Below are 27,282 nucleotides of genomic sequence, written 5' to 3' on the forward strand. Positions count from 1 at the left end.
AAACAGTATAACCTGGGGTATGTAAAGTGGCACCCAGTGCTTGTGTTTAGACAACTGAATCTTGCCCTAAGTAACTCAAGAAAGGTAACAGTAAAGATCTTCACTAGCATGACTTGTTCTGTTGAGGATGCTTTTAAGGAAATGATGCATGAAATCATGGAAATGCAGGTGAAGATATACCATGAGTCCAAGCCAGCTTGACTTCTGGAGCCTGTTGACTTCAGCAGAAGTTGGATCAGGTCACAAAAGCCTAAAAGCAGCAACTGTCTCTGAAGATGAAAGTTCCTGATGTAGTATGTTTCTTACGTAAGATGGATTTTAAGAATTAAGGGCCTGTAAGCCTAAACTCTGTTCTGAATAAACTGATAAACAGCTTAATTAAACAGAGAATTGCACAGCACTTGGATAAACATAGCTTGATAGTGTCAGATGAGCATGGTTTATGTAACAGAAGATCACGTCTCTATAAACAGTCTTGGGAAAGTGAATAAATAGGCTGAAAAGGCTGACTTGATCAACGTAACTGATTTGAATTTTCCAACATCTTTGAAGAAACTCCTTTTCAAAGATGGTTAGATGCAATAATCACAAGAAACTAGCAAAATATTAGCTGTGGGGAACCCAGAGCTGGAATTCTAATTCATTCTGATTTACTGTTTTTGTTTTACTACTGTGCCCTTTCTTACTCCCAAGGGAAGGAAATGAGCCTCTGAGATTTATCGTCCCTGAGTTTTGAAGCATAAAAGAGGATGAAATCAACAGTTTGCCTCTTCCTTTCCTACTCATCCATTCAAAGAGCTCTTGACTCACCATTCTAAAACAATGTTATTTTAAGAACCACTTGATAAATGACAGTGAGGTGGGACATGCTGCCCTCTCCTTCCTCCCCACAATGTGGGCAAATATTATGCTGCTTATGACGAGATCGTACCTTTAAACCACTTCATGTTATTTCCTCATCTGTTAAATTTTAGGGGGTTAAGTTGAAAAAAATTGTCCATTGAGAATGTGGATGGCAAGTTTCAGATGCTCTAATGCTTATTTACATTTACAACAAAATGATGTCAGGCACTAAGGCCTCTTAGTCAGCTGCAAGTAAGATTAACTCAGCAAGCAGGCAGCATTCAATAATAATAATACACAGGTATCTAATTAACAAGGGTAGCTTGTAAATAAAGCATCAGTAAAGTGACTATCGACCATGCCTCCATCCTTGAGATCATACTCTCAAATTTCCTTAAAGCACTGTTTCATCAAGAACTGCTGCAGCATTCTGGAAAAGCCATCATGTTTGGTCACTTCTGAACCCAGAGAAGCACGTTCCAAATTCTCATGGGAGAAGAAGCCCTGCCAGCATCCACAGAGCTTTTATGAGAGGGCTGTGGCCTCTAGCACCCCTTAATCACTGCTGTGGCATCCTCAAGAAAGCAAGGCAGCTGACAACAACCTAACTCATGCCCTGGTGTTTTGGACTGGAATTTGGAAAGTAGAGTTGGAAGTGCTTGCTAATAGGTAGAATTCCTGGCTACATATAGACAACCACAGTAGAGCAAAATTCAGTGACAAGCCCACTATTTGACTGTTTGTTTTTTGTCCTTATTTTATTTTGCTTTCTCTCATATTGAAAACATAATGAATTTCCTTCAGAAACTGTGCGGTGGTAGTATGTCTTGTAGAGCCACTCCAGCTTATTTTGAGGACAGGCAGAAACATTTACAAAAGACTTAATCTTTGACAACCTAGTGTTATTTATTTTATTGACAAAAGGGGGCTGTTGAGGAAAAAAAGACATAACTGCATGTTAGATATACTTAAGGCATTCAAACTGAAAATCAGAGGGAATTTGGGAAGCCCTATGAATGACTTAAATGAAGATTAAATGTAGATACAGTGCTTTCCTGGACAACAATATAATGATGAACTTGAAAGTCCTGAGATTTTAGTTTGGCTCTAAAGTAATATTTTGATGAAGGATTTGTTACTGAATGTGTCTTTAATTACTTTTTTTCTTTCCATTGTTGCCATTTCAGACGATCATTCTCGAGTGAGACTGCAGACCATTGAAGGAGAAACAAACTCCGATTACATCAATGGAAATTATATTGATGTGCGTATACTGATGTAGTCAACAAAGTTAACATTGTGTTCGATCAGAGAGGCAGCTCTTATTATTCTCACATGTTATTCCTAATTTGTAATAGATATCACAGCTAGAATCAGCTGTTAAACATTGTTGGAAAGTGCTGTCGTAGGAGGCTAGGTGTACACTAACAGAAAAAAAAAGCCTCAAAGTTTTTGTCAGTAAGCAAATGAAAGGAATCATTTCCTCAAACCGCCACTCAACTGAAACCTTGCCAGTATCACTGTATGGCTACTTTGCCTGCTGGTGCTTATATGGACTAGCAAAATGTTATTTTCACTTTCTGTCAACAACTTGGCATCATTCCACATTTAAAAGAAAGCTGTTTGCATATTAATGTGACAAAATTCTGTAATGCCTAATGCAGAGATTTGCAATCTCTTGTCATCTCTGTGCTTTTAAGTCGCCTTCAAAGTATATTCTGCAGCTGTTAACCAATACTTCTAATGCAAGCGAGACATTTCATTAAATATGTAGGGTGTTTAATTATTGAAGATGGCTTCTTTGTTCATTCTGCATCATGTTAACTTAATGTTTTACATTAAAATAAATTCTTTAAAAGACGGCGTGTTTTTGGTTGAAAGAATGAACTCAAAAGCAGAATTGAAAATCATTAGAAAGTCAATACTATCTAAAGCCAGAAAAGGGATAACAAAGTTAATAATTTTATTATTTTCATGGAGCACTAGCTGTTAGTCTAAGTAAAACAACTGTTGCTTCATAACAAACAGGTCTGCTAAAGATTTCTTGTTCAGTAGTGACATCTTCGAAATAGAATGTCACAGTTCTTGGTTCAAATTTAATCACCAGTATGAGAAAAGAAGGTAATAGAAGTTTTTCTCAAAATTTGGAGGAACTAGAGCTGTACAAGAAAGGTAGGCTTATTTCAGGTGCAATAATATTCTGAAAATATCTTCTTCTATTGATGTTTATTAGTGTGTTCAACAACCATTTAGTTAAGCTTAGATTTCTTTTCAGTCCCTTACTGTCTGAAAAAATAGCATGTTTACCAAGAGGTAAAGGCAAAAGTGGAAATATGTTTACTTAGGAATCTCACTACACTCTGAAGGGAGTAATTTCTATCGTAAAAGGAGAGAGAGAGTTCATGTTGAAGGGTTAGATTTGAATTCACTTTCAAACTTCCCCAACATACAGGATTGTTTGAACTGAACGTTCTCATTTTAGGCTATTAGTATATCACTGAGATCTGATTTGGATCTGACTCTAAAATGTTACAATAAATGAGGAAGGAAGATTTGGAGCATATGGTCTCATTTAAAATGCTTGTAAGATAGCTTCATAGCAATCTTTTTTCATTATGGAAATACAAAAACATGGAGAGAATTTGGCCCCAAAAGAAACAATGGGTGAGAAAAAAATCTCACCCTCATCCTTAAGCCTCAGAAGATGGCTTCAGTGTAAAGCATGGAGAGCTGCAGATATCTTCAAAAGATATCTTCAAAAGATATCTTGCCCATAAAACACATCATTTTTTGTTTAGAATCTTGCTAGCCAGGTTTCCTTTGGAAATGCTTATTTTTCTACTACAGAAGCAGCTGTGATATTTCTCTTGCATGGGGTGATTAGTACAGTTTCCTTGTTGTCAGAATAAACATGTTAATATGGGAATGGCACCATCACAAACACAATGAAATTTTCTTGGATAAAAGAGGGAAAGGGCAAGGGTTATGCTATATTTTTCCCCTGTGTCTCATTGTGCTGTGAAGCTGAATCATTTAATCCCAGCAGCTAGGGATATTTGATAACTTATAGGAGGAAAAATGCAGCTCTACAGCTATCTAAACACTTCTCAGTTCATAGACTTCCAAATTTTGCTTCAGTGGCACATTAAGAAATCAATTCTGTAATTCATGTTACATTTTCTGTAATATTCAAGGTGTCTTCAATTGTTTCCAGTCTTTCCTGCCCTGCATCTCTACACTCCCTCTTGCTCCCTTATAAAGAAATTGCCTTTAAACTCTTTAAACTCTTGTTTTTGATGACTGGCACTGCAACCTAACCATTATTGAAAAATTAATACTGGTAACTGGATTTATCAGCATACTGGTGCATCTGGTAATCTAAACCTTTGGTGACACTCCCATCGCATCAGAAAGTCAAATACTGTATAAATGGTATTGTTCCCTATTGGCTTCCTATTCAATGTTGCAAAGAATCCATAGAGTATTAGTCTTTATTGCACAGCTAGCTTGTGATTAAGTTGCTCTTCCCTTCAGAGAAAAATAGAATTGCTTTATGTTCTTCCTATTTATAGGTGAACAAGAGTATTCATGCCAAGTCATTTAATCATAGAATTACCCTCCCTTTTACTGTTCAGAAATAATTCGTAAACAAATCACAGAGGGTAGAGTGGACGTCCTCCCACACTTCCCCCAGCCAAATGCAAATCTAGCATTCTTTAGCTGTTAAAAAAGGACTTGGCTTCACACTCAGTAGCAATAGCTTGGTGGTATATCTCAGCCTCCATGAGCATCCAATGCTATTAGCTGCAAGTGCTAGAGAGGATTTCATGCTGTTCATTTCCGGCAGAGCCAGAAAGGGACTTAAAGAACGTCTTACCTCTGTCCCCTAATGTACAAGGCTGCAACTTAAGTATCTTGCAGAAAATGCATTTGCTCCTTGTTCCCCTTTTCCCTCGCCCTTCCCCCACTATAAAGAACAACTTTTGCATCTAATATGTTGCCTTTATTGTTGTGATTTTTCCTGGAGTCTACTCTAAATGAAATTTCAGTCATAGCAACGCAGCCAAGGTGCACATTGCTTATAATTTTTTCCCATTTATTTCAGGGTTATCATAGACCGAATCACTACATTGCTACACAAGGTAAGTTTGTTACCCTTTCTTTTTGGCTGTGTGTACCTAAGAGGCTTTGTACACCATGTAGTTACTTGGATTACAGTTTATGCTCTCTAATAAGCATTTTTGCCACAGTCAGTATCCACGACAGAGTAAATTCAATCAAATAAAAGCAAGCAAGTTGAATTGCTATTACCTAATTTTCAGGTATGTCTTGTAAGCTGTCCTTTACCCTTGTGTTCAAATAGCTTTTTGGGTGGAAAAGCAAAATACACCCTTTTTTGACAGAAGTTATTCCATACCTTACTCATGAAAAAAGACATCATGGTAGAAATACTCAGTAAACTTTTCAGAGGGACAATGGTGACATGAAAATGTGTGTTCTCTTATTGATCAATGATAATTAGGCTTCAAGTCCTTAGACTACAAAACATTTTAGTTGGCACGTTTTAGTGGAGAACCCAAAGTCACATTATACTTGCAGGAGGATTCCTCAAAGGGATCTAGAGAGAGATTTTTACAGGCCATCTTTTAGAGCTTGCAAGAACCTGTTCCTTTTGTCAATACACAAATTTGCAGTTTGTACTTGTCTTCAAAGACATAATTTGCCTGTTTTGACACAGTTCTTATTTATTTTTTGGTCAAGTTCAGAGCTGGAACAGATGAGAAAGATAAGTCTTCTGCGGCTGGTTAATCATAATATTGAACAATTTGGCAGTGTCTTGCCTATGTTTGGATAGCATAGGTGTGAAAATCGGATTGCCCCTCTGCTGCTGGGAGGGATTCTTCTCTGTAATAGGCATTCTATAACAGAGCTTCCTAGATTTGCCGGGGGATCTGAAGAAGTTGCCCAGGTCCATTATTTCAACACGTGCCCAGTCTTTTAAGAGCATGAGCTGGGGTATTGAGAATAATATACTGAAAATAATACGTATTTATTGGATTTAGAGGGCATATATACTTTTTAATGATATTTTATAAAGACAGAGAAAAAGTTGGCCCTGTCAAATAAGAGCTCTGACCGTGATTTAAATTTCCCCCTAAGTCACCCAGTGTCAGCAGCCTCCAGCTCCCACTTTTGCCAGTGGGACTCTGTGTATCTCTACCTTTCTGTATTTCAGCTCTCATTAGTCAGTTAGCACCCAAATGAGGTGCTACTTCGTGTCAGATAACAGTGGGGCAGGACACAGAGCTTATTTCTAAAACTGCCTCACCACTGTAAATCTTAAAATTTTAGACCGGAATTAGAATTTGAGATCTTCGAATCTGAGCCATCTAAACATGCTTCATCTTCCACTTCTGCTACCCACCCACCACAGCCCACAGTCCAGTCTTTTTACAGATGAAACAGAGGGGAAAACTGGGATGAGAGCAGAGTATTTGCTTGATTCACTTTGGGCTTTTACACCCTCCTCTTCTGAGAAGAGATGGATTGTTCCATTTAACCTTTAGCTGATGATGCTATTGTTTTTCACTTGTAGCTGAATCCTAAAATGGAAAGACACACAGATACATTTGGCATTTTATTTACAGTTTGTAATACAGTTGTTTTCTTCAAGATATTAACCAGAAGATCTTTCTGGCAGCTCCCTGGGATACACGAGAGATTGCTATCTGAAGCAACTTTACATACAACTTTATCACCCTTCAGTACTTTAATAGCAAATACCAAGCATGAGGATTTTATGCCTTGGGCTTTTAAAGCCAAGTATTGGATGCAATAGAGAACTGAAAGTCAAAGTACCAGAATCACCAGCAGGCCCAGCAGTTTCTTTGCCACACTTTTTCTCTGATACGATGTCACGAAATACCTAGTCAAGGAGGAGAATAAGGGGAGTAGAAACAAATCTTCCAAGATGTAAAGGATGTGTGACTGTTCCAGCTGCCATTGCTTGGGGCAGGTCTCATCCATTTCTTCTGTGCAGGTGCAGCTGAGAGCACATGGCCTAACTGCTCCCGCAGTGCAGTGAGCCTGAAATGGACTCTCTGAAGAAAATAAAATCCATTAAAAAATGGGCAGACAGCTTGCTGCAAATTCAAAATTAATCCGGCTGTGAGTTTGTTAATGAATAACATCTTTAACATCTTATTTCTAAGGCCAGTTGGGAAGTGGTTTTGTAGCTCCATTTTGGAGGAAAAGCAAAGCATTGATCTCGAGAGGTTTCTCGAGAGGTCCTCTCTCTGGCTCTGTCCATGGCCTGATTAAAAATCATGAGTTTCTTTCCCTTCCTTCTCTCTAGGCTTTCCCACCTGTAGAATAGGGTTAAAATTACTCATCTGTGTTTTAAAGTTGTCTGAAATGTCCTGATAGATGCAGCTGTGTAAGGACTAGTGCATGGTGTTCTCCAGTACCCCAGCCTCCTGACAAAGCCTTTGCACAGTAATAACCCTCCCAGTACGATACGGTCTCTGTCTTTCACAAAAAATGATAAGGTAACTGCAAATAATCTCTAAAACTCATTTAAGGCTCTGTATTAACTATGAAAGGAAAGGCATTTGTTTTGCATGCCAAACAGTCTGTGTTTCTGTGTATCTTCCTCTCATGTAAGCCTGTCAGGAATCAAGGCTTGCACCTATAGCCAGAGATGTTCTTACTCTGTTTTAGAACACGTTTCCATATAGAGGTGTATAAACACATCAGTGCAGCACAGCAGTTTAAGCTGCATGTTTAAGTCCCTTAATGTCTACATCGCATCAGTCTTTAAATAACTTTTCCTGTTCTCCCTCTTCTCCTCCGCCCCAAATTTTGCAAGTGCACATGCCTATTGTTCTTTGAAGGGAAATATCATTACATGAGTCAGTTTTAAATCTCCAAGGAGTTCGTATGATTGATATTAAATTGTTCTGTGTTCTTAAGCTGTATTCAACATATCAAGTGGTAATGAGCAAATATAATTGTTTGAAGTGAAAAAGTGGCAAATTTAATCAGTTTGTAATAGACTACCAATCTGCTTTTAACAGATCTGGGAGTTGCATAATTACCTGTTTATTAAAGTGTTACCTAGGTTGCATACTAACCAGATTTTGACATGTAGACCGACATCTTCCACCTTGGCATTCATAGCATCCTGCTACTCATTTAAATAAGGGGGAGATATATTTTTTAAAAGACTTAGCAAATGGAGACTTTTTCAAATAATAATAATTAAAAAAAAGGTTTTGTTTCCATTTTAAGAATAATACATTAAAAGTGTGCAATTTGAATTAGAAAATATTAACAGCATTTTTCCTTTATGTGATAAGCATAATGTGACTGGTAGATTGAACTTAGTGCTAATAAAGACTTGGTGATCTACGTAATTGGTATCAACAGATGGGATACGCACCTGAGGCACCCTGATAAAAAAGACTCCCTTGGCACAAGCCAGCACATTGGGTCACAGAAAACCAACAAGCTGGTGCAATTTAAAACTCGCTACTTTGTTTCATATATCCCCTGTTCCCATGGATATAATTCTTTAAAATTCTTCTACAGCAGACTATCAAGCTCTTGTATGAGCTGTTCAATTTACTGGCAGCTAGCTTTGTTTCCAGGAGTTAGGTAATCAATGAATTTTACCCAGGTGCTTTAGTGAGAGCATTGCATTAAATATCTGTACGGCACTTAGTGTCACCCACACTGCTGGATTTTGTTAGTATTGGCCAACAGTTGTTATCTTGCATGTCTCACACTGATTACTAAGCAGCAAAAATTAATCTTTCTTTGTGTTTACTTGTTCTCTGTCCCTTGAAGTTCGCACAGGTAACTGAACTATGACTTAGCTTCTTCTAGCAAGTCCCTATCAAAGGTTTTGTAATGCTTCTTCCACCGCTCTACCAGCAAGTGTAAATTTTGACTGACGAATGAATGTTAATATAGCACTACAGCATGGCTTGTTGCCTTTTCCACCAGGGCTGGTTTTCAAGCAGATCAATCAGGTGTTAAACAGCAGATACTGACATGCAAACTGCATGTCTTTGTATATGAAGTACATTCATTTGTGCGTCGCTGACTTTTGAACACTCCTCATGGGTCAGATTCACCAATTCCCTCTGCTTGCTGCAGCAGACAGAGGAACCTGATCTAGGATGTTTTATGCAAGTACTTCAAAGCATATCTTAATGACTGTAAAAGGTTACTCTTGAAAATAAAGCAGCTTTAGATTTAATAAGCCCCATGTAGCCTTTCTCCTTCTTTTGTATATACCTAATTGTAAAGCAGATAAACTGTTTCTTTTTTCACACTGTGTATTGCTGCTTATGGAGACATCAAGTCAAGTTTCAGGCAGGAGGAGTTTTTACCTATGAGTTATAAACTTCTGGAAATAAATATTTACAATGGAAGTGTTTACACAGTCTTCACTACAGCAGCCTAAACCTGCCACTGTAATAACCCCTTTCATTGTCTTCTCTTTTCTGCAAAATACGTGTCTTTCTTCCACACACTACTGTATATGTTGTGTGAACATTTTAATAAGGGTTTTCAGAAAAAAAAATACATTTTCTTTCCAACTGAAAGTTCTTTTCAGGCATCTGAAGTGAAAGTATTGCTTTGAATAATACTACTCTTAACTTCCTTGGCATGTTTTTTGTTTTTATGTAGCAGAAAGTTGTCAGAACTACAGCAGTGTGGAAGTCCCACACTTATCTTTACAGAGAAACTTTTGCTGCCATGGTTTTAGCCTCCAGATGGAAATTAACATTTGAAATCATTGCAGAGAGAATTGAAAAACAGCAGAGCAAGACAGTCTTGCACATTTTTTAGCTTTATACATGTTGTCCTTTTTGCACGATAAAGGGTAGTCAGCCTGATTTCCTGGTGTATGTGGGGAGATTGAATTCTATCCACCTGTGTTAATCTTGGAAATTCAACTGTGTTTGATACTGTTCTTTACTTCCTAATCATCAAGACATTAGAAAGGTGATTGAAGCCATTTGTCTCCAGTGAAGGAGATAAACCTGTGCTTAAGCACTATGTTGGATAGGCAAGACCTTCTGAAACATGTCTTTAACCTATTCAGCAGCAGTGATGACGAATGGCAAAAATGACTTTTTTTCTCACATGTAAATACATACAGGAATAACATACTCTTTACATTTGGAAGTGATATCCCCAGATTATATGGTGAAGCCACATGGCAAATTCACCAAAGCTCTCTTCATTACCATTTCCCACCAAACATTGATGATAGCATTCCCTACTTTTAAACAGCTTTCAGAAACTGTCTCAGAATAATCCAGATATTTTTATTATTATTATTCCTACCAAAGCGTAAAAAAATCGACCCAACATTCAAGAGGGACAAACATTCAGTTCTATGCTGGCTACATATTTAAAAGTTGGTGCTTTACTAGTGTTGAGAAAAAATTCACACAGTGCATAGTAAAAACTATCAAGAAGTCAGCACTTGTAAACAGTTACCACACTGCGGTACCTGAGAGTACCAGGATTTCACTCTGCCTTTACTTATCATTGGGAATTTTAGTGATAACTCTGTGAGCACAGTTGCCCATTCAACATTTTCATGATTTCCCTATTTTTCTGTCTTTGTCTTAATCAGCTCTGTGGCATTTTTGCCCGTATAGGGAATGAAATGCCCTTGTTGCTCTACATTCGATGTAGAAGGCTGTAAATGCAGAGCTAGCATAGATAAGATAGGATAGGAAGGGGATTAGGATATGGTGCAGTGTGTCACTTCTCCAACTCTTTGTGTGTAGATGGACTGGAACAGGAGCATCACTGGGAAGTTGCTGAGGGATCCACTACTAGACAGAGCCACATATATTCTTCACACATGGGGGCTACATTTTGCATAAAATCCATCCCTGCCTTTGATAAACATTTGTAAATGTATTGAAACTATGAACAAGCTGTGAAAATGATACTGAATAATTGTTTAATATTTATTTGTTAATATAAATTTCCTCATCCCATGCAGGCTGTTTTTTCACTGGCTTCCTAATGAGGCTTATGAAACATTTTGAAAAATGATGATTTTTCTGTAGTCCATTGTCAAAGCCACAGAGAAAGAAAAAGCAATCCTTCTATTCTCTCCCTCACAGAGAAAGAGCGGTAGGAAATCAGACACACAGGTCTTCAGAGCATTTATAGATCTCTGTCTCAAAGACAAGGTATTGGTTAGATTCCTCTGTTGTGAAGTCAGTCTAGAATAGTTATGACAGACTTTTGCTTATCAGAATTACCTAGCAAGAGAAATGAGAAACTACACTTAGTGGACAAAACAGTGAATCATTTAGGCAAAAGGAAATGCCTCAAGGCTGTATTGCATAAAACAGATGATTTTGTGAAGAGTGAAATATTTGTCCTAATTTTTAAAACACAACTATGAAATATGTGCTGCAAAGAAGTAACTTAGGATCTTCCGGAAACTCAAGAGTTGAGGAAGCTGTCCTTGTGAGCCAGAGACACTTTTAAAAAAGAACATTCTCAAGATGCCATTTCTTGGTATATTTGTTGCTCAGACTCCTAATTACTGAGGCCAGGCACTTGTCCAAGGAAGATTTATGCAACATCAACCTTTGCAAATGTACATCACATGTCTGTATTTTGGGGGGAAGCAAATTATGAAAAGCTGATTTTTTATTGTAGGGTTTCCATCCTTGATAAAGAGTCAGCTGTAAATTGGACTTGATGGAGAAGGCACATGGGCGCTCTTGATGGAGTACTGCTAACATGCCTGTCAATCACAGTGATGCCTAATGCTAAGGCAGAAGAAGGAGCAGAGAAATGGAGGTTGTCAGGGTAATCAGAGAGTCAAAGCACCTTTTTTTCTGTCAAGTCTCGTTTCCAGCCAGTCTTCAGCAGCCTGGAGGAAGCTTGGTAGCAGGTGTGAGAAGGCTTTTGGTCTTCTGATATTCCTGCAAAACAAGGATGCAGCACATTTACAGACAGAGTATATTTCAGAAACAAATGTGTCCAGAAACAAATAAGGCAGCTTACTTTTGTCTCTTCGCCATATCCAAATCTTTAAAACCTGTCATCTTTTCTCTATTCTACATCCTTCTGTGGCAATTGAAATCTCTCCACAGTGATATAGCCACCAGTGCACATAACAGTCTGGATAATTTTGAAGCACTGCCTTGGAAAAAAAGATACAGGCTTGTTGGATTAGTTTCTTGCCTTATGCATCTGTATTTTGCCATGCAGTTGCATGTTCAGGTGTGGACTTTGTGGAGATTCCCTCTGCTGCTACTAAATCTTGTTCTGTTGCAAGTAGGCTCATTTTACTGTTTTTCTACAAAGCACATATCCAGTCCACATGTTAGAATGGCTTTCCTTGTTTACAGTATACATCAAATACTGTGATCCCCCCATAAAATATAACCAAAAATAGAATAAAAACGATAATGTTGCCCTTTCCTACTTGAAGAGGTGGAAATAACCAGTGTGCTCCCAAAAACAGCAATAGACAACAGTGCTGAAAGTATTTGTTGTCCTGCAGATTTCATTTTTACTGTATTTATCCTGAAGTTAGAGGGAAAATTATCCAATACACATATATTTGTTAATGTTCTTCACACGTATCTTTATCAATTTGCTTGATTCTGAATATTTCTCAACTTTTGAAATATATTAATAAATGCTAGGCTGACAGAGGAAGAAATTAATATAACCAAAGTTCTCAAGACTTAAATAGAAAAATACATTGTGTGTGATATATCTCACTCATGAGGCACCTGTGAGGATAATGAATTATGACAAATCTGGATTCGCTAGCATTTTTACTTATGCTTTAATGTAGACTGAATTATCTTATTTTTTCTTCTGACTAAAGTGTTCATCCTAATGCATTTAAATTTCCAGTACAAGTTTAAAAAATACAGCTTCTGAATATCTTACTCACAAGTATGGGCAGCATTCCTTCACAGTAAGGTCCTTGGGGAAAGATACAAATAGCCAGAATGAACTCATATTTTTGAACAGAAGAATAGTGATGATTTTATTACATCCTGATGCTTATGATTGACTCAACACAAAAATGGAACGAAGAAATGGAAAAGACTGATTAGGTTCTTTTTCCCATTCCCCAAGGAACCTTCTATGAAGGGGATAAAATGATCTTAAAATTCTCATCCATCGTCAAAATTGATTCTGCATTACAAGTTAGTATGAAGGTCCTACTCCAACAAATCAATTACCTGAAATTTTCAAGATGGAAATGTTACAGGCAGCATGTTATCTACAACATAAATTCCATATCTGGTTGTCTTCCCAAGCTCAGATGGGCCATTTAGTATGAGTGATTAATAGGTATTCATTTTTCTATGTTACAAATTACCCTTATTGAGAAAAATACACAAATAAGAAACTAAAACAGCTTTCTTATCAGAAAACCAATGTTTTCTTCAGCAAAACTGAAGCTTTCTGTTGGACTGCTTTGGCAAAGACAGAGTTCCAAGTCAACTGATCAAAGTCCACTGATCAGAGCTTTGACCTCAGATGGAGAGGCAAAATCTTATGTTTCTATTGTATCTGATTCAGTTTGGACTTGTATCTCAGCTTCCCAGAGGACTCCCCTACTGTTCTCCCCCTTTTGTTCTCCTGAGGTGCTTGACTTTGTTAAACAGTTAAATGTCTGTAGGGCATAGAGAGAAAGAGAGCACGCGGGCAAGTTAGACTAACTCTGTTGCTCTGTAGCTAGCGCATTCTGCTGGCATGAACAAGACTGAGGCCTGTTGTTATAGTTTTAGTTATTCAAAGTGTTCCTGTTTCATAAGAAGAAAAAGCTGAAAAACATTCTCTGCAAGCCATTGCCTAGCAGTGCTCCTGGAAAGCACTTATTTGAGCTACGCAATGTAGAGATTCAAGAGCCCAGACTGACTGAAGTATCCCACATAACCCTCACCAGGGTTATCCCACATAACCTCTAAGAGTGCTATGTGGTCTTTTCCTATTTATTGTCATGCAGAATTTGGGCTGGATTTGTCCATATTGAGAAAAATATTAACGAGAGGGACAAACCATTTAATATCCCTGCTCTACAGGACATGTGTTACCTGAAAGGAAGAGTTCTTCAATTGTACTAGACGAACTACATTAAAAAGGAGTTAAATTTTCTCTCAGTTCATATCAGAAAAAGCAGCTTTCTTGAATGACCTAATGACACACAGGTGGCCGGTAGTGCTATGTACACAGCTTTTATGCCTTTTGCGTTCAGTTCTGCCTAATCTTGGACTAACCTTGGAAAAGGCTGGACCATTTCTGTTGCTGGCATTTCCTCTGTTCCCAGTGTGCAGTGCTTCTGCGAGTAGTTAAAAGGTGTTATGGGAATGTGCTATTTATTCTTTGGAAAATCATATGACATTTTCGTTTTATTTTGTTGATACAGAACAAACTGAGCTAGTATTGGAAATTTAGCCGTGGAGAAATGTCAATCAATAAGTGTGTAACACTTTATTGGTTGGAAAGTTAGCTGGTAGCATTAGCGGTAGTGTTATAAAAATGTCTTAAATAGCACCTGCCAAGACTGCACAAATAAAGTCTGGTCTTGGATTTAACAGTATATTTAAGTGCAGCTATGGCTTGTTTCCGAACATGGTGGAAATACAAATGTGGAGCAGGGACAGTTAACATTATTCAGAAATGGCTAGGGAACTGGCATATCGTGACTGCCGCATATTGTACCAAGCCTGTTCAGTTCATTGTAACTCTACCTTGCTTCCTGTTGTCTCTCCAGGTATGGTTAGACTGTGCCTCAGAGAGTCCTGGGCACTTTTTGTATATTCATGTGCATTTAGTATGTAACACAGCTCCTATTACAGTGGAGCTCCACTCCCTGCCTGGGATTTCTAGATAGTACCATAACGCAGACAAAATAGTGCATAGAGACGAGTGATATTCCAGCCTAGTTTGTTCTGTATCAATAACTAAAAGAAAATGTTGTATGATATTCCAGAGAATAAATAGCACATTCCCATAAAACCTTTGACTATTTGCAGAAGCACTACAGAATGGGATCAGAGGAAATGCCAACAAGGGAAATGATTCAACTCTACCCAATTTTATATATATCTGTATATTTATATTAATATGTTTGTATATTTATATATAAATACTTATAAAATATTTATTTTCAACTTCATTATCTAGTTTTGTGAATTAAGCAATTTTAAAGAAAAGATCTCTAGAATAATCAGCTTTGTCCTTATTCAAAGGATATATTTTTCTAAGCATCTTTATATGAAATTATTTGGGAGCTTAGAATAGGGTTTTCAATATAAGCTAGCAGTGAAACTTGCATATATTTCATAAAACAATAGCACTGTGGGTCATCACTACCATACATTGTAAAGGCCACATTACAGGCCAGATGATTTTATTGTCTCTTTCTGTCTGGAAAGAGATGGAGGATATAGAGAACAGTCTCCTCCTTTTCTTCATCTTGTGGAAGATCTAGTGCTGACTCCTTCCATAAATACAGGAGGAGGTGGTGTAGAAGTCCAGCCAATGCATTGGTCAGTCTCGTGGGAGCTATAGATAAAATTTCTGCATGCACCTCAGTCGCTTAGTAGTCTAAGGCTCATTGAAAGCTAATGCGACTTGAAAGCACTTTGAAAGTTTCATTTTGTGAAAGCCAATTTTCACATATACTGATGTGCAGTCAGCAGTGCTTGCTGACTGGCTAGCTTGGAGCAGGTAAGATTTAGTTTGTGCTTGAAAATCAGCCAGTTATTATTCACTCTGCTGTCCTTGGCTGATATTGAGAGGAGGCTGTGTTTTTCCTTAATGAAGGATATAGCAGAAAGCATTTATGCTTCCTGTAGCTGCATCAGCCAGGATTTATCCCAGTAAAGCATTTCAACTTGCTTTATAAGCAGTGTTTTCCTGAAATGTCAAGCTAACAAGATTCAGTCAGATCTGTTTCTTATCGGCAATCCATCTAAGGTTAGAAATCACGAAAAACCCATTTTAAATTCATAGCTCAGTCCTGATTAACCCACTTGAGTGTAGCTGAGGTGACCTACTGTGGAATAGTGTTCCTGCATAGTCTTCTATTTTTGCATTGTAAGGTAGTACCCTAGCAAGGGCCAAAAAAAAAAATTGGAGGGCTAACTATGCCTCAGATATAGATTATGCAAGTGTTTAATGTGGCTAGTATGTTCTTAAGCCTGGTTTAAAACTAGTATTATTTTTTATTCATGAATTATATCATAATGTTCTGGTAGAATGGTCATCTACAAAATGGGGTTCTTTCTTGTCTCAGTGTGAGTTAATTACAGCCTCTGCAAACAACTGGCACCTCTCTGCTCCATCTCTGAATCTAGTTCCTTGGAGGAATCAGTTAAAATAAGGTTTAAAACTGAGGGTTTTTTTTTTTTTTCCTTACCTGACATAAGACTAGCCATTGCCTCAGGCTTCCTTGCTTGGGCTGCCTGCTGGCTTAACATACTTAATGTGTACCAACTTTGTGGAAAGCTCATCAGCAGCTTTGTTTATTTGTGTTTTCCTAAGGCAAGTGAGACTTCCAGGAAAGCTTTATCAGGAAGGTCAGCATAGCTGTATAATTACAGTACAGCCCTGGTTAAGATTACATAATTATTAATATGCTTAAGGCTAAAATTAGAATGTGCATTTCATATACCATCACAGTCTGTATCAACAGTATAAATCAAATGAAATAAAAGTCATAAAAGCAAGAATGTGTTTCTTCAGCTCATTATAGGGTTTTGTTTAATTTCATTTAGATTCTTTAGTGCACAAAATGTTTGCGGCTGGGATGTACAGTAGCAACAAATAACAGTTAATAGTGAAGTATGGCAGCTAGAAACCAGCAATTAATAAATAACACTGAAGCATTTATGACCAAGCTCTGCCAGTAATAATGACTATTGCCTTTTGGTATGATAATTCTTACAGTGACAGGCCTATATGAGACTTCAGCGAAAGTGAATAGGTGTGTTGCGTTGGGGTATGTTACCCTCTCTGCTGTCTTAGTTTGTCCTCAGACTTGTGAGGACTTTAATTAAAGCATTAGAAGCATCCAGATTGTATGACCCGATTCTATTTCATTATTGTTTTGTTGACACCTTAAGATATAAAAGACTGATCTGTATGCATTTAGATAACTATTGATGAGTGGTGGGCCCTTGTGCTTTAGTGATATCTCAATCATGGTATTATCTCAGACTTTAAAATTATTCACAGTATGGAGATAAGCATACATGTTGTCCCTATAAAAATATATTCTTGTATAAGCCTTTAAAAAGAATTAAACTCAATTTAAGTGGACATTTTATGGTAGAAAAGTATCCAAATCTACTTTGAGAGGAATTATTGCAGAAAGACTGCATGATCATTGCCCAAGTTTTTAAAGTTTTGAGAAGGGAGCTTTGTTCTAAACTTACCCCCATGTAGGCACTAAAACCTTCAGAATTCTCGGAAGGATACATGACATTTAAATACATACTAGCGGATATGTTTAACAGGGATATAGTAAAGACTGGTCTTGACAAATCGGATTATGAGCAACTGATCAGATTGAAACAAAACATCTTCCCTTCAGAAACTAGCTCGTTTTGGGAGGACGCAGATGAGGCTGTGTACAGCTGTACTGCTGTATAGCAGTGGCTATACCATTATAAAATAAATAGTGAGCTAGCACTTTATCGTGGTAGCTGATGTGATTGTTTTGGCTAAATCAGCACAAGCAAGTTCTATCAGTTTTCTTTATAGTATGCTGTCTATTTTAAATTGACTTAAAAGAAAAAGTGAAACCTAATTTTACACTCTTTAGTCTACACTTAGTCATACAAATAAGTGTTGAGGTTTTTAGAGCTGCTGACTACTTGAGAACTTCCATTGAGATAAATGGGAGGCTCACTGAACTGAACACTCACGAAAACCTGATCACTTAACGATACACTTGTAATTCCCGTAGATAAAATTTTGGCCATGGTGCCTCACTGAGTAGGGCAAAAATGTATTTCAGTTCAGAGAGATCTTGCCTTGCCTGCAGTCAGTGAATTTTATAGCTTAAAATAATGTTTAATTGCAGTTTTCTACAAAAAAGAGCAAATAACACATACTTCTGGATAATCAGATCACTGGACTGGCAGAACGTTAGTAACCCCGTAATTTTGTTTCCTGCTGTGGAATTCTCCATAAGTTATCCTGCTAACAGTTAGTTTGTTGCATCTAAAGGATTAATTAGGGAAAGGAGCACTCTTGAACTTAAAAATCTGATAGCTTGTACTCTCTTCTCCCGGTAATTATTTTTGGTTTATTTATCTTTGGTTTTACACTTTCGCACGTATTTTGAATGATTTTTGCTACATGATGGGCACTTTTTGACAGTGCATTTGCAAAAGGAATGCTTGCTCTTCACCTTCTTAGCCATGCAACCATATCGCTTAATAAGAAAAATTTTACAGTATATCAAGTTCATTTTTAAGGGACCATATGTGATAAAGAATAAGAGCTAAAATGCAGCACCCTCTATGGAGGCGTATTAGCTAGTTGTCCCCAAGTGCCCAAGCTCTAGGCAGTCGCAGTGCTTGTAGCAAGTTTTTCTTCAGTAAAAGGGGAACACAGTTCTCATTGCTCCTGGAAACTACTGTAGCCGGTAGGTGAGGGGACTGTTTTATAACCACCTCTTCATACTGGTTAGAAGCTAGTACTGGATGGAAGGAGGTTTGTTGTATTATTTTCAAGATAGAACTTATTCTGCTGCTGAAGATTTAAGTCTTGCATCCTCTCAATCCACTGCCTCTGTCAACATGTGCCAATGCTACTCCTGTCCATGCACTATCCTTGGGGAGCCTTTGGAGCTTCAAGGTATCTATTCATTTTCTGCACATTTCTGTTTCTAGTATCTATCATTTAATTTCATCTCAGGTAGACCAAATATTTTGTCTTCCAGAAGAAGATTTTAGAAGCTCTTTGTTCGTTGTTTAAGCTGTTTTCTTTTCTAGAAGATGAAAAATTACTCATAGATTTACAATCCCCAGTCTGAATAGATGCTAGGGACATTTCAGGATTCAGGTTTTACTTGTTTCATTGTGTGTTTGCTTTCTTTCCTAGATCTGTACACTTTTTCCTATATTCTAGGTTAGTTCATCACTTTCAAATGATTTCCATACCTCAGTTAGATATACCAGTTGTTAAAGCTGGATCTTACAATAGCAAGCAGAAATGGAGGATCTAGAAAGCTCTGTGTACACAAACAGCTTCTTAAAGTTTTAAGCCATTTTTAAAAGCTGTGTAATTTTCCATTTCCTAATATGTTTGTATTTCCAGAGCAGCAGCTGACAACCTCTTGTAAATACAACTAATGGTTGTGATATATTCAGCTGATCTTTTTTTTTGAGTTTCTTCAATAATGCATTTAATTAGCTTGGGGTTTGGGGGGTTGAGGGGTTTTTTTTCTTTTCCTCTGCTTTGCACCTTCTGGTTGCAATATGCTGTTGATTTTTTTTCACAGCAGAAACCTTTGATACCAACTACTATATTGTGTAACTACTGGGGTATGCCACAGGCTTACTGGTAAGCAGTGCAGTATCTTCTCTTCAGACCTTTTCCTCCTGCAAGGGGGCAGCTGCTGAGAATAACCTTTTTGCCTGTTGTGCTTACATCTGTTAACTTGATTCCTAAAACAATTATAGGCTCTTTCTCTCCCTACCATGAGTCTCTGGAATCAAACTGTTCAGCTCTTCATGACAATAAATCCTCCAACCCTACCTAGCCTCTAATGCTTTTCAATTCTGGCTGGAGACAAGTGACAGAGTAATAATTTATTCATATGTCAGAAAATAATTTGAAAAATGTCAAGAAGAAAAGAAAAATGAGGTAGAAAAGAATTACTTTATGAGACTTTAAGGTGGGGTTTGGGTTGTTTTTTACCTTTCAATGTCCTGAATGTGAAAGAAGTTTAGAGACAAGCTGTAAGAACTGAATAGGAAAAACAAGAAGATGCTTTAAAATAGTCAAGGAGAACAGAAAATACTGTCAAGCACTTCTAATTATCCTTATCTTACCTTTTGGCTAGTAAGATTGAGAAGAGCATACTCAACACTTTAGAATAGGACATTTCTTCTAGAAGAACATTTGGAATCAAGCTTGAAAGACTTCTGGGAGCTCAACTCCTTCTCTGGCCTATTACTTTTTCTCAAGATTCCTTTTTGTCAACATTTATTATCTTTTTTTCTTTATAAAGAAAGACAAATTGAAAATCTTTAGGAAGGAAGAAGCAGTGTTTAGAATCTCTCCTCTGTTGTGATTTGTGATTTCAGGATCTGAAACGTAGGAATCTTGAAACCACAATACAAATTATGCTGACTGGGGAAATAAATTCAGGAAAAATTTGTTGCAGGTTATCCCGGAACTGTCAAAAAGAACTGAATGTTACAAAATAGGGCCCAATCATCTCATATCTCAAGTGAATCTGTAGGAAAGAAAACTGTCTGAAATGCGTAAAGAAACTTGCTACATTGCCACTTCAGTTTCTCAAGGGTTCTGCTTTCCTGGAAGGAGAAGAAATCAGGGCTGTGTAGACAGAGGATCTTTTCTCATGTTTCCTGCAGCTTTACCAAAATCATATTCAGATGAACAGTCTTGAAACATCACATAATCCTATGGTGACAGCATACAGTGGAGCCATTTAGATTTTCTCCATGAAACTGAGTTGTAAATCAGGATTCTTGATGCAACAATGTTGTTATTTTTTGTTCTTAATCAAGCTTAAATAATGTTGGTATGTCTCATGAACTTGCAGGCTCCCTTCAGGGCATTACTCTGGAAAATTGTCTCTCTGTAATCCTATCATTAGTTACATTATTTCAAAGGTGATGGGAGTGGTAATTTTGCTGGCTATTTGAGATTGGAGAGGAAGGAAGGCGCTATACAGAGATACTATTATCCTACAGCAAGTAAAATAGTCTTTCCTTTTACCAGTAGGAGAGGTTGATCCAAGACCTTTCTAATGCTTTGTTGTGACTTTAATTGCTCGAAAAGCTATATTGATTCTTATGTTAATAAAAACACAAGTAAACTAAACACTCAATATAATGTCCATTAATTGTCTTACCGTAACATCCAGAAATGCACCTGGACAAATTCTGTGTAACATATCCAGGACACTTATGTAAAAGCAAAATACTTACTGTAAGTTTCCAGGTGGTGGAGTGATTTAAATCTGTCGTACTTCAGAATGAAATCTCTCAAAAATGTCAGCTGTTTTGTGCTTTACATTTAAAAAATGGTCTCCAGCTTTGGAATCGCACATGGAATCTTCTGTGAGACCTCTTGACATTTCTTGTGTTCTTACAGTCATAGCTATATATTGTTTTAAATGTCTTTTTCTCCTGTCACCAACACAAGTAAAAGAAAAGTTTACTGACTTCAGGGAAATCAGTGAAACTAACTCTGTATGCAGCATTTTTAAAAGCAGAGAAAGAAAGTAAGGGAGAGGATAGGCAACTTCTTAAAATGATCTATGCACATAATATTATGCCTTGAAATTGCTGAGAATCAAAGTAGATTTTGAAAACACAGATAGAAATTTTAAACCATGACTGCCTTTTTTCTTAAACTTGAGTTCTAAGTTACATCATAATTGGGATATTACTGGCCTAGCAAGTTGGGTTTGACTTGCCTGTAACACAGATATTACGTCACTCACAAAGAGCTTGACTTTCAGAGTGAAAATTTTATTTTCAAAAGCTCATTATATTTGAAATGATATTGAAAATTATATTTTCAAGAGCTCAAAGTACCAGAACTTGTTTATCAGTTGGACACTGCCCTAGTTTGTTACTATAAGGTTTTGTAATGCTTTAAGAGTGTTGGGTTCTTCACTAGATGAGAATTTAGGCCAATACATTTATCCATTTGTCCTCCAGTTAATTGATTTATGGCATTCCTCTAGGTAAGCAACTAATTGCTTACTGCAGTGTGGCACTTCAGTAATGGATTCACTGTGGATGTCGAGTTTATAGTAATTAGTAGTATTTTACATTTGTTCATTCTTTTTGGCTCAGTGATTTTAAACCAGTGGTTGAAAATTGGGGCGGCACACTGAACATCACAAGGTATGTGATGACAGACAGGCAGGGTAGAAATAGTCAGGACCCAGCATATATGAAAGTGATTTGATTATTTGCAACATTTTACACTTCTGTCATTATATTTCCTGTGCTACTGTGGCCCATGTTCCCAGTTTTAGCACGATGCTAGAGGAAACCATGTATTTTTGGCTAAAAAGTGCACAGATTGTTCAGGGTCATTCTTCTCAGGACGTTGTGCAGAGGACTTTGTTGTCATGTCATGCCAGGGTACTTTACCACTTTCCCCACTATTTTGCAATATGATAGACTGCAGCAAAAAACTATAACTTCTGTTTCACTTCAGGAAGAACAATTTAGGAGTTGGGGTAATTTGATGGATAGTATATACTAAGAAAAATATCAGAAACCAGGAAAGACCACGTAATCCATTGAGGCTCATTTCATTCCAAATACACCTTCCCTGGGTTATCATCCAATTGTTACGAGAAAGAGTAATGTTATCCATTTTTTATAATTTCACTTCTGGGTATTAGGGAGATAAATACCTAAATGTTGGAGAACTAACTTTCTTTCAGAGCACTATTTCAGGGGGAAGATACTTAAATGCAAATATGTGGGATCACAAGAAAAGAAATTGACCCTAAATGAAAAATATCTTGATAGTGGTATGAATATATGTGTATAGACACTGTTTCTTGAAGTTCCCCAGAGACAAGCTTCCAATCCTGAGGCTTTCAGAAAGTAACCTTTCCTTTGATTTATTGTTTCAGGACCAATGCAGGAGACAATATATGACTTTTGGAGGATGGTATGGCATGAAAACACAGCCAGCATCATCATGGTTACTAATCTCGTAGAAGTGGGAAGGGTAAGTGATTTTTATACTTATAGAGATTAAAGACTTCCAAGGTGTTTGCTTTTGGAAATTAAATAGCAGATCAACAATATATACTGAGTATAGCACATAAAATATTTATGACTGCCTCTGCTAAGAGGTTCATTATCAATTATTTTTAAACATGCCTTGAATGTTTGGCTTTGATAACATCAGCACAATGCAAAAAGTAACTGATAAAGCTTCATTCTGTACAGCACAGCCCCCAAAGACAGCCAAAGAGGGAAAGTGCCATATCTTTGTATATATGTTAGTCATAGCATTTCTATTAAGGGAAACCAGGGAATTGTTACAGGACAGTGTACATGATCATCTTTTGGAGTTTCTTTTTTGGAGTGAATCTGGAATAAATTTCTGAAAAAAATTGGTTAAACTATAAAATTGCACCTTCCTCATGGTATGTTAGTCTAAATAACCTTTTTGTTTGCTTTTTCCTTCCTGTAAGCCTTCTGGCCTAAAACAGAAAAAAAAAAAAGCTTCACCCTTTTGTACACTGAATTTGTTGACTAGGAGGTCTTCTTCAGGAGCTGAGTAGTAAAGGAAAGCTTCAGTTATCTGATTGATACTTTTCTTTCTTTGCTTGGTAACTTCTCAAGTCATTGTGGCTAATTTTGCTTTCAGCAAGTATTGAATGGAACCATTTTCTTTCTTTGTCACAGCAGTCAATAACTGAGTCTTTTAATTTACAGCTTTGTGTATGCACTGGTGTCTTAGATCTCATCTGGAATGTTTTTCAGGAAAATTCCTTTGGGCTCTGGGCATCTAGCTCCCAGCTGAAATGAAAAAAATACTGCTTTTATTGTAACTGCTGCAACTATTGTAAATCAAAGTGTTGAAATAAGAAGTCAAGCGCATGTATCTTGGTGTGAGCCATATGATTCTGAGATGTGTTTTTAATTTTATGCTGGTGGAGTGGCTGGTATCCCTCTGCCCTGTGACATTTACATCAGGAGAGAGATCACTGTTTATGTGATGTGAGTCAGAGTATCAGATCTTGTCTCCTTTCTAACAAGTTCGCTTTTACAGTGTCAGTTTATTCTTCTTTATGTCTGTGGTCAATTGTTAATATAAATCCTAACATTTAGATATCTGTGTGCCCAAGCATGCCAACAGATCAGATGCCAGTGTTATTCTTAAAAAGGTAGGATTTGTGACTGCAATTAACACTTGCGACAGGAACATATGTACAACTAATTGCAGAGACAAGGAAAGACCGTGGAGGCCGCTTTAAAAATCCAGTCCCCTGAGTGAAGAGGAGGGTGGAAATAGTTGGGTGGTCACACACCAATCCAAAATGGATGTATTTGTAAGAATAGGAAACTCTTCAGGAATCTGCTTCCTTAAAGCTTTATACAAATTCATAAGTACCCAAGCACACAACTTAAAAAAGGGATGTTTTCAGCGGATGGTTAAACGAGGCTTAGAACAAAAATAGCGTACTACATGAAGCCACTTACTGTTTTCCTAAAGTCAGTATTTGACAGTATCAGTTAGAGTGAGCTGTCAGGTATCACCCAGGGGAGACAGCAGTCTCGGTGCCAGTGGTGCAGCCGCAGCTCATGGCAATCTCTGCTTGCACAGCACATCCCCCCAGCAGCCAGCAGCGGTTTGTGCCACAGTGCAGGTTTCCTCAGGGTGCAGGAGTCCCAGCGGGACACAGACCTGCAGCTTCATTGTTTCTGACAGTGGTAGAAACAACTATGTTCTCACTCCGTCTGGAGGCCAACATAGCTGTGGTACCAGAGGAGAAATTAAAATGAGCTTTTAATGGAAGTGAGACTGAATGAGCCACAGAGCAAGGCAGTCACTCCTCTGTTGGTGCTTCTGTCCCACTCTCAGAGCTGGAACCATCAGCGCCGAGGAGGCGTATTGCAAACACACCATCTGGCCCACAACCCCTAACGCAAGCTCTGTGCCACCTTGATTAGTAATGATTTTAATGGGCCTTTTGGTAGCACTCCTGCAGGGCAAACCTTGTAACCTTCCTGACCTTGAGCTTTTCTATTTCAACTGCTATTGCTAGTATAACATTTGCAGGATTTTATCTTTGGTTGTTTTTTTTTTTTTTAACTCTCTTGCCCACCGTATGTCAAGGAGCCAGGAAAATTCCTTTACATTTTCAGAAAAGAGGAATATCTATTTAACATGTTTGCCACACAACGTATGTCCTTCATGAATTAATCATTGAGGGGGCGTATGTGTATTTGTTTACTAGGACTGGCTGGATAGTCATTAAATCAGTGCTAGGAACTTGCTTTTTGCCCTGGAGCATTATGCATCAGGACTGTTTTAATTGCGGACAGAGGAAGCAGCACGAGGCTGTCCCTAATGCAAGCACCTGCTGCAAATGACTCAGTCCCTGCATTACCCTCCAGCAGGGTCTGGGTACATCTGCCAATATCTGTCATTATCTGAGGCATACTTGTCAAAACCATGCATCCCTTTAAGCTCTCGTGTGTTCCAGCAAGGGACCCTTGTCAGTGTTCCTGGCACCTGCAGACTGCTGTGCACCTGGTATTTAAATGGCACAGAAATGTGTTTTGATTGTTTTCTCTCTTTAATGAACCCACCTGAGGGACATTTAGCTCTTTATCTAGTAGCCTGTTACCCATCACTCACATTTGCACTGTTTGTGCAGAAATTCAGAACTCACTTGTGCTGTTATACTAATCAATCTGCCAAAAGTCTTATCACAAAATCTGCAGGGCTCCCTAAGGAGACTTTTGTACTGGTAATTTAAGCTAATGATTTCTAAACATATTTAGTCAGTTTTATGAAGACCTCATTAGAATGTGACTGTTTATTGAAAATCTAAATGAGGTCCCACAGTCATTTAGAAAAATCATTGCTGAGTTGCATGAACAGTTCTTTGATAACAAATGGTGAATTGATTTTTACTTACCATTGGCCTAGGTTGACCTAAGAACTTTTACAAAATACTAAGCAAATAAGCTCCCTTGATGCACAGGGATAAAAAGTCTCTGTCCTCCTCGTGCTGGGGTAAACAACTTTCCACTCAGAATGAAATTTGCAAAAAGGGGGTGACAAGTAATTAAAGATACAATACATATAAAGCTTAGTGCAAGAATCAGAATTTTCCAAAGTATGGACTAAAGAGTAAAAAGCAAAACCAGGATTCATAGAAATATACTATTGTGATAATGGGCAATTTCAAAATAGTGTATTTTGGATTATATTTATTTTGGATTATATTAATGCAAGAGATCTCCATGTTCATATTTATAAATGACAGAGCAACTGAAGATAGTAGTTTAATTTCAGACAACATCTTTTCCTGAGAGGATTAGCATAACAGAGTGCAATGTTCTAGAAGAAACCACACTTTTTATCACACCAGTGGAGGGGTGATCAGAAAACAGGAACAAGAAATTTCTTGCTCACTCCAAGAGACTGCTGTTATAGCTAGATCCTCCAGCTGAAAGCGATGGAAACAGAATTGAGGTCTTTATGTACTGGCCAAAGTCTCAGGCTGCTTCTTGAAATATTTCGGTGTTTGCACACATTGAAAATTTCTTTCCTCCTTAAAAATGTATACCAGGAAGATTGAGAGTATATTTAGTTGTGCCATCCAGCTGTCACCTCCATCTTTGCTCTTGTTGGGCTGGTACTGATCCTTAGCCAGCAGAATCAACTTGTCATGTCACATCATTTGTCATTAGATTCTGTCAGTAGTCACTTCCTCTCCCACTCCTTGTTTTTGCTTGAGGCAGGAGGAATTTAGTAGTATCTGATTAATAAATGGTAAAATGCACTGATAAAATTCAGTGGACATGGTTGATATATAAATGCACTGCTAGGATACATGATTGTCTATTGTGCTTTTAATATAACAAAGTATTTACAAAAAAAAACCAGGAGATATAATTATAAAAAATAAAACCTGATGCCACGAGCATAATAATTACAGTAATTAGAGTTCCGCAATTATTATCGAGAATTAGAAAACAGCCAGTGCTAATAGTGCTAATGAGCACACAAAAGACCCTTTGTTTGAAAGGAGGCAAGTTTGACTATGGCAGAATAGCTGTGACACAACAGGAGAACGCAGGCCAGCCACACAGTGGTAAATAGCCCCTACTCCTGCACGCGCACCTTAGTGCTGCTAAAGCTGCCTCTCACTGCCATCTTGTCTCCCAAGAGAGATGCTCTTCCGATTGCCATCTCACGCTCCTCCTGGGTGACTTCTCCCTGCCAGGGGCCGGCGCGGCTGCTCAGTGCAAGACGTGCTTGGGCCACTGCGGCATGGGGAAGGGAGGGTGGCAGAAGAGCAACCGGAAGCACGAGAGGCATCCTTCTGCGCTGGCGTTCACTGAACAGCCAGAGCAAAGCTGCACGTGTGCAGGGAAAAACGAAAGAAGGCATGAAGTTGGTGGCTTAGCTTTTCCTGTGCTGGTTTTACTGGACCTG

The 27,282-nt window shown here is 37.9% G+C and overlaps 1 protein-coding gene across 6 annotated transcripts in view; it reads left to right on the top strand.

Moving 5' to 3' along the window:
- The window catches only part of PTPRM (protein tyrosine phosphatase receptor type M), a 504,474-nt gene that overhangs the window by 447,502 nt on the left and 29,690 nt on the right, over positions 1 to 27,282 (top strand). For all 6 annotated transcript variants that reach the window (XM_067290684.1, XM_067290685.1, XM_067290688.1 and 3 more), the window contains 3 exons: positions 2,031 to 2,107; positions 4,949 to 4,985; positions 22,730 to 22,827. In XM_067290684.1, coding sequence (XP_067146785.1) covers positions 2,031 to 2,107; positions 4,949 to 4,985; positions 22,730 to 22,827 — 212 coding nt within the window. The remainder of the gene's footprint in view (positions 1 to 2,030; positions 2,108 to 4,948; positions 4,986 to 22,729; positions 22,828 to 27,282) is intronic.

Source organism: Apteryx mantelli, chromosome 2 (genome assembly GCF_036417845.1).
Source record: "Apteryx mantelli isolate bAptMan1 chromosome 2, bAptMan1.hap1, whole genome shotgun sequence".
In the NCBI taxonomy this organism is placed as follows: domain Eukaryota; kingdom Metazoa; phylum Chordata; class Aves; order Apterygiformes; family Apterygidae; genus Apteryx; species Apteryx mantelli.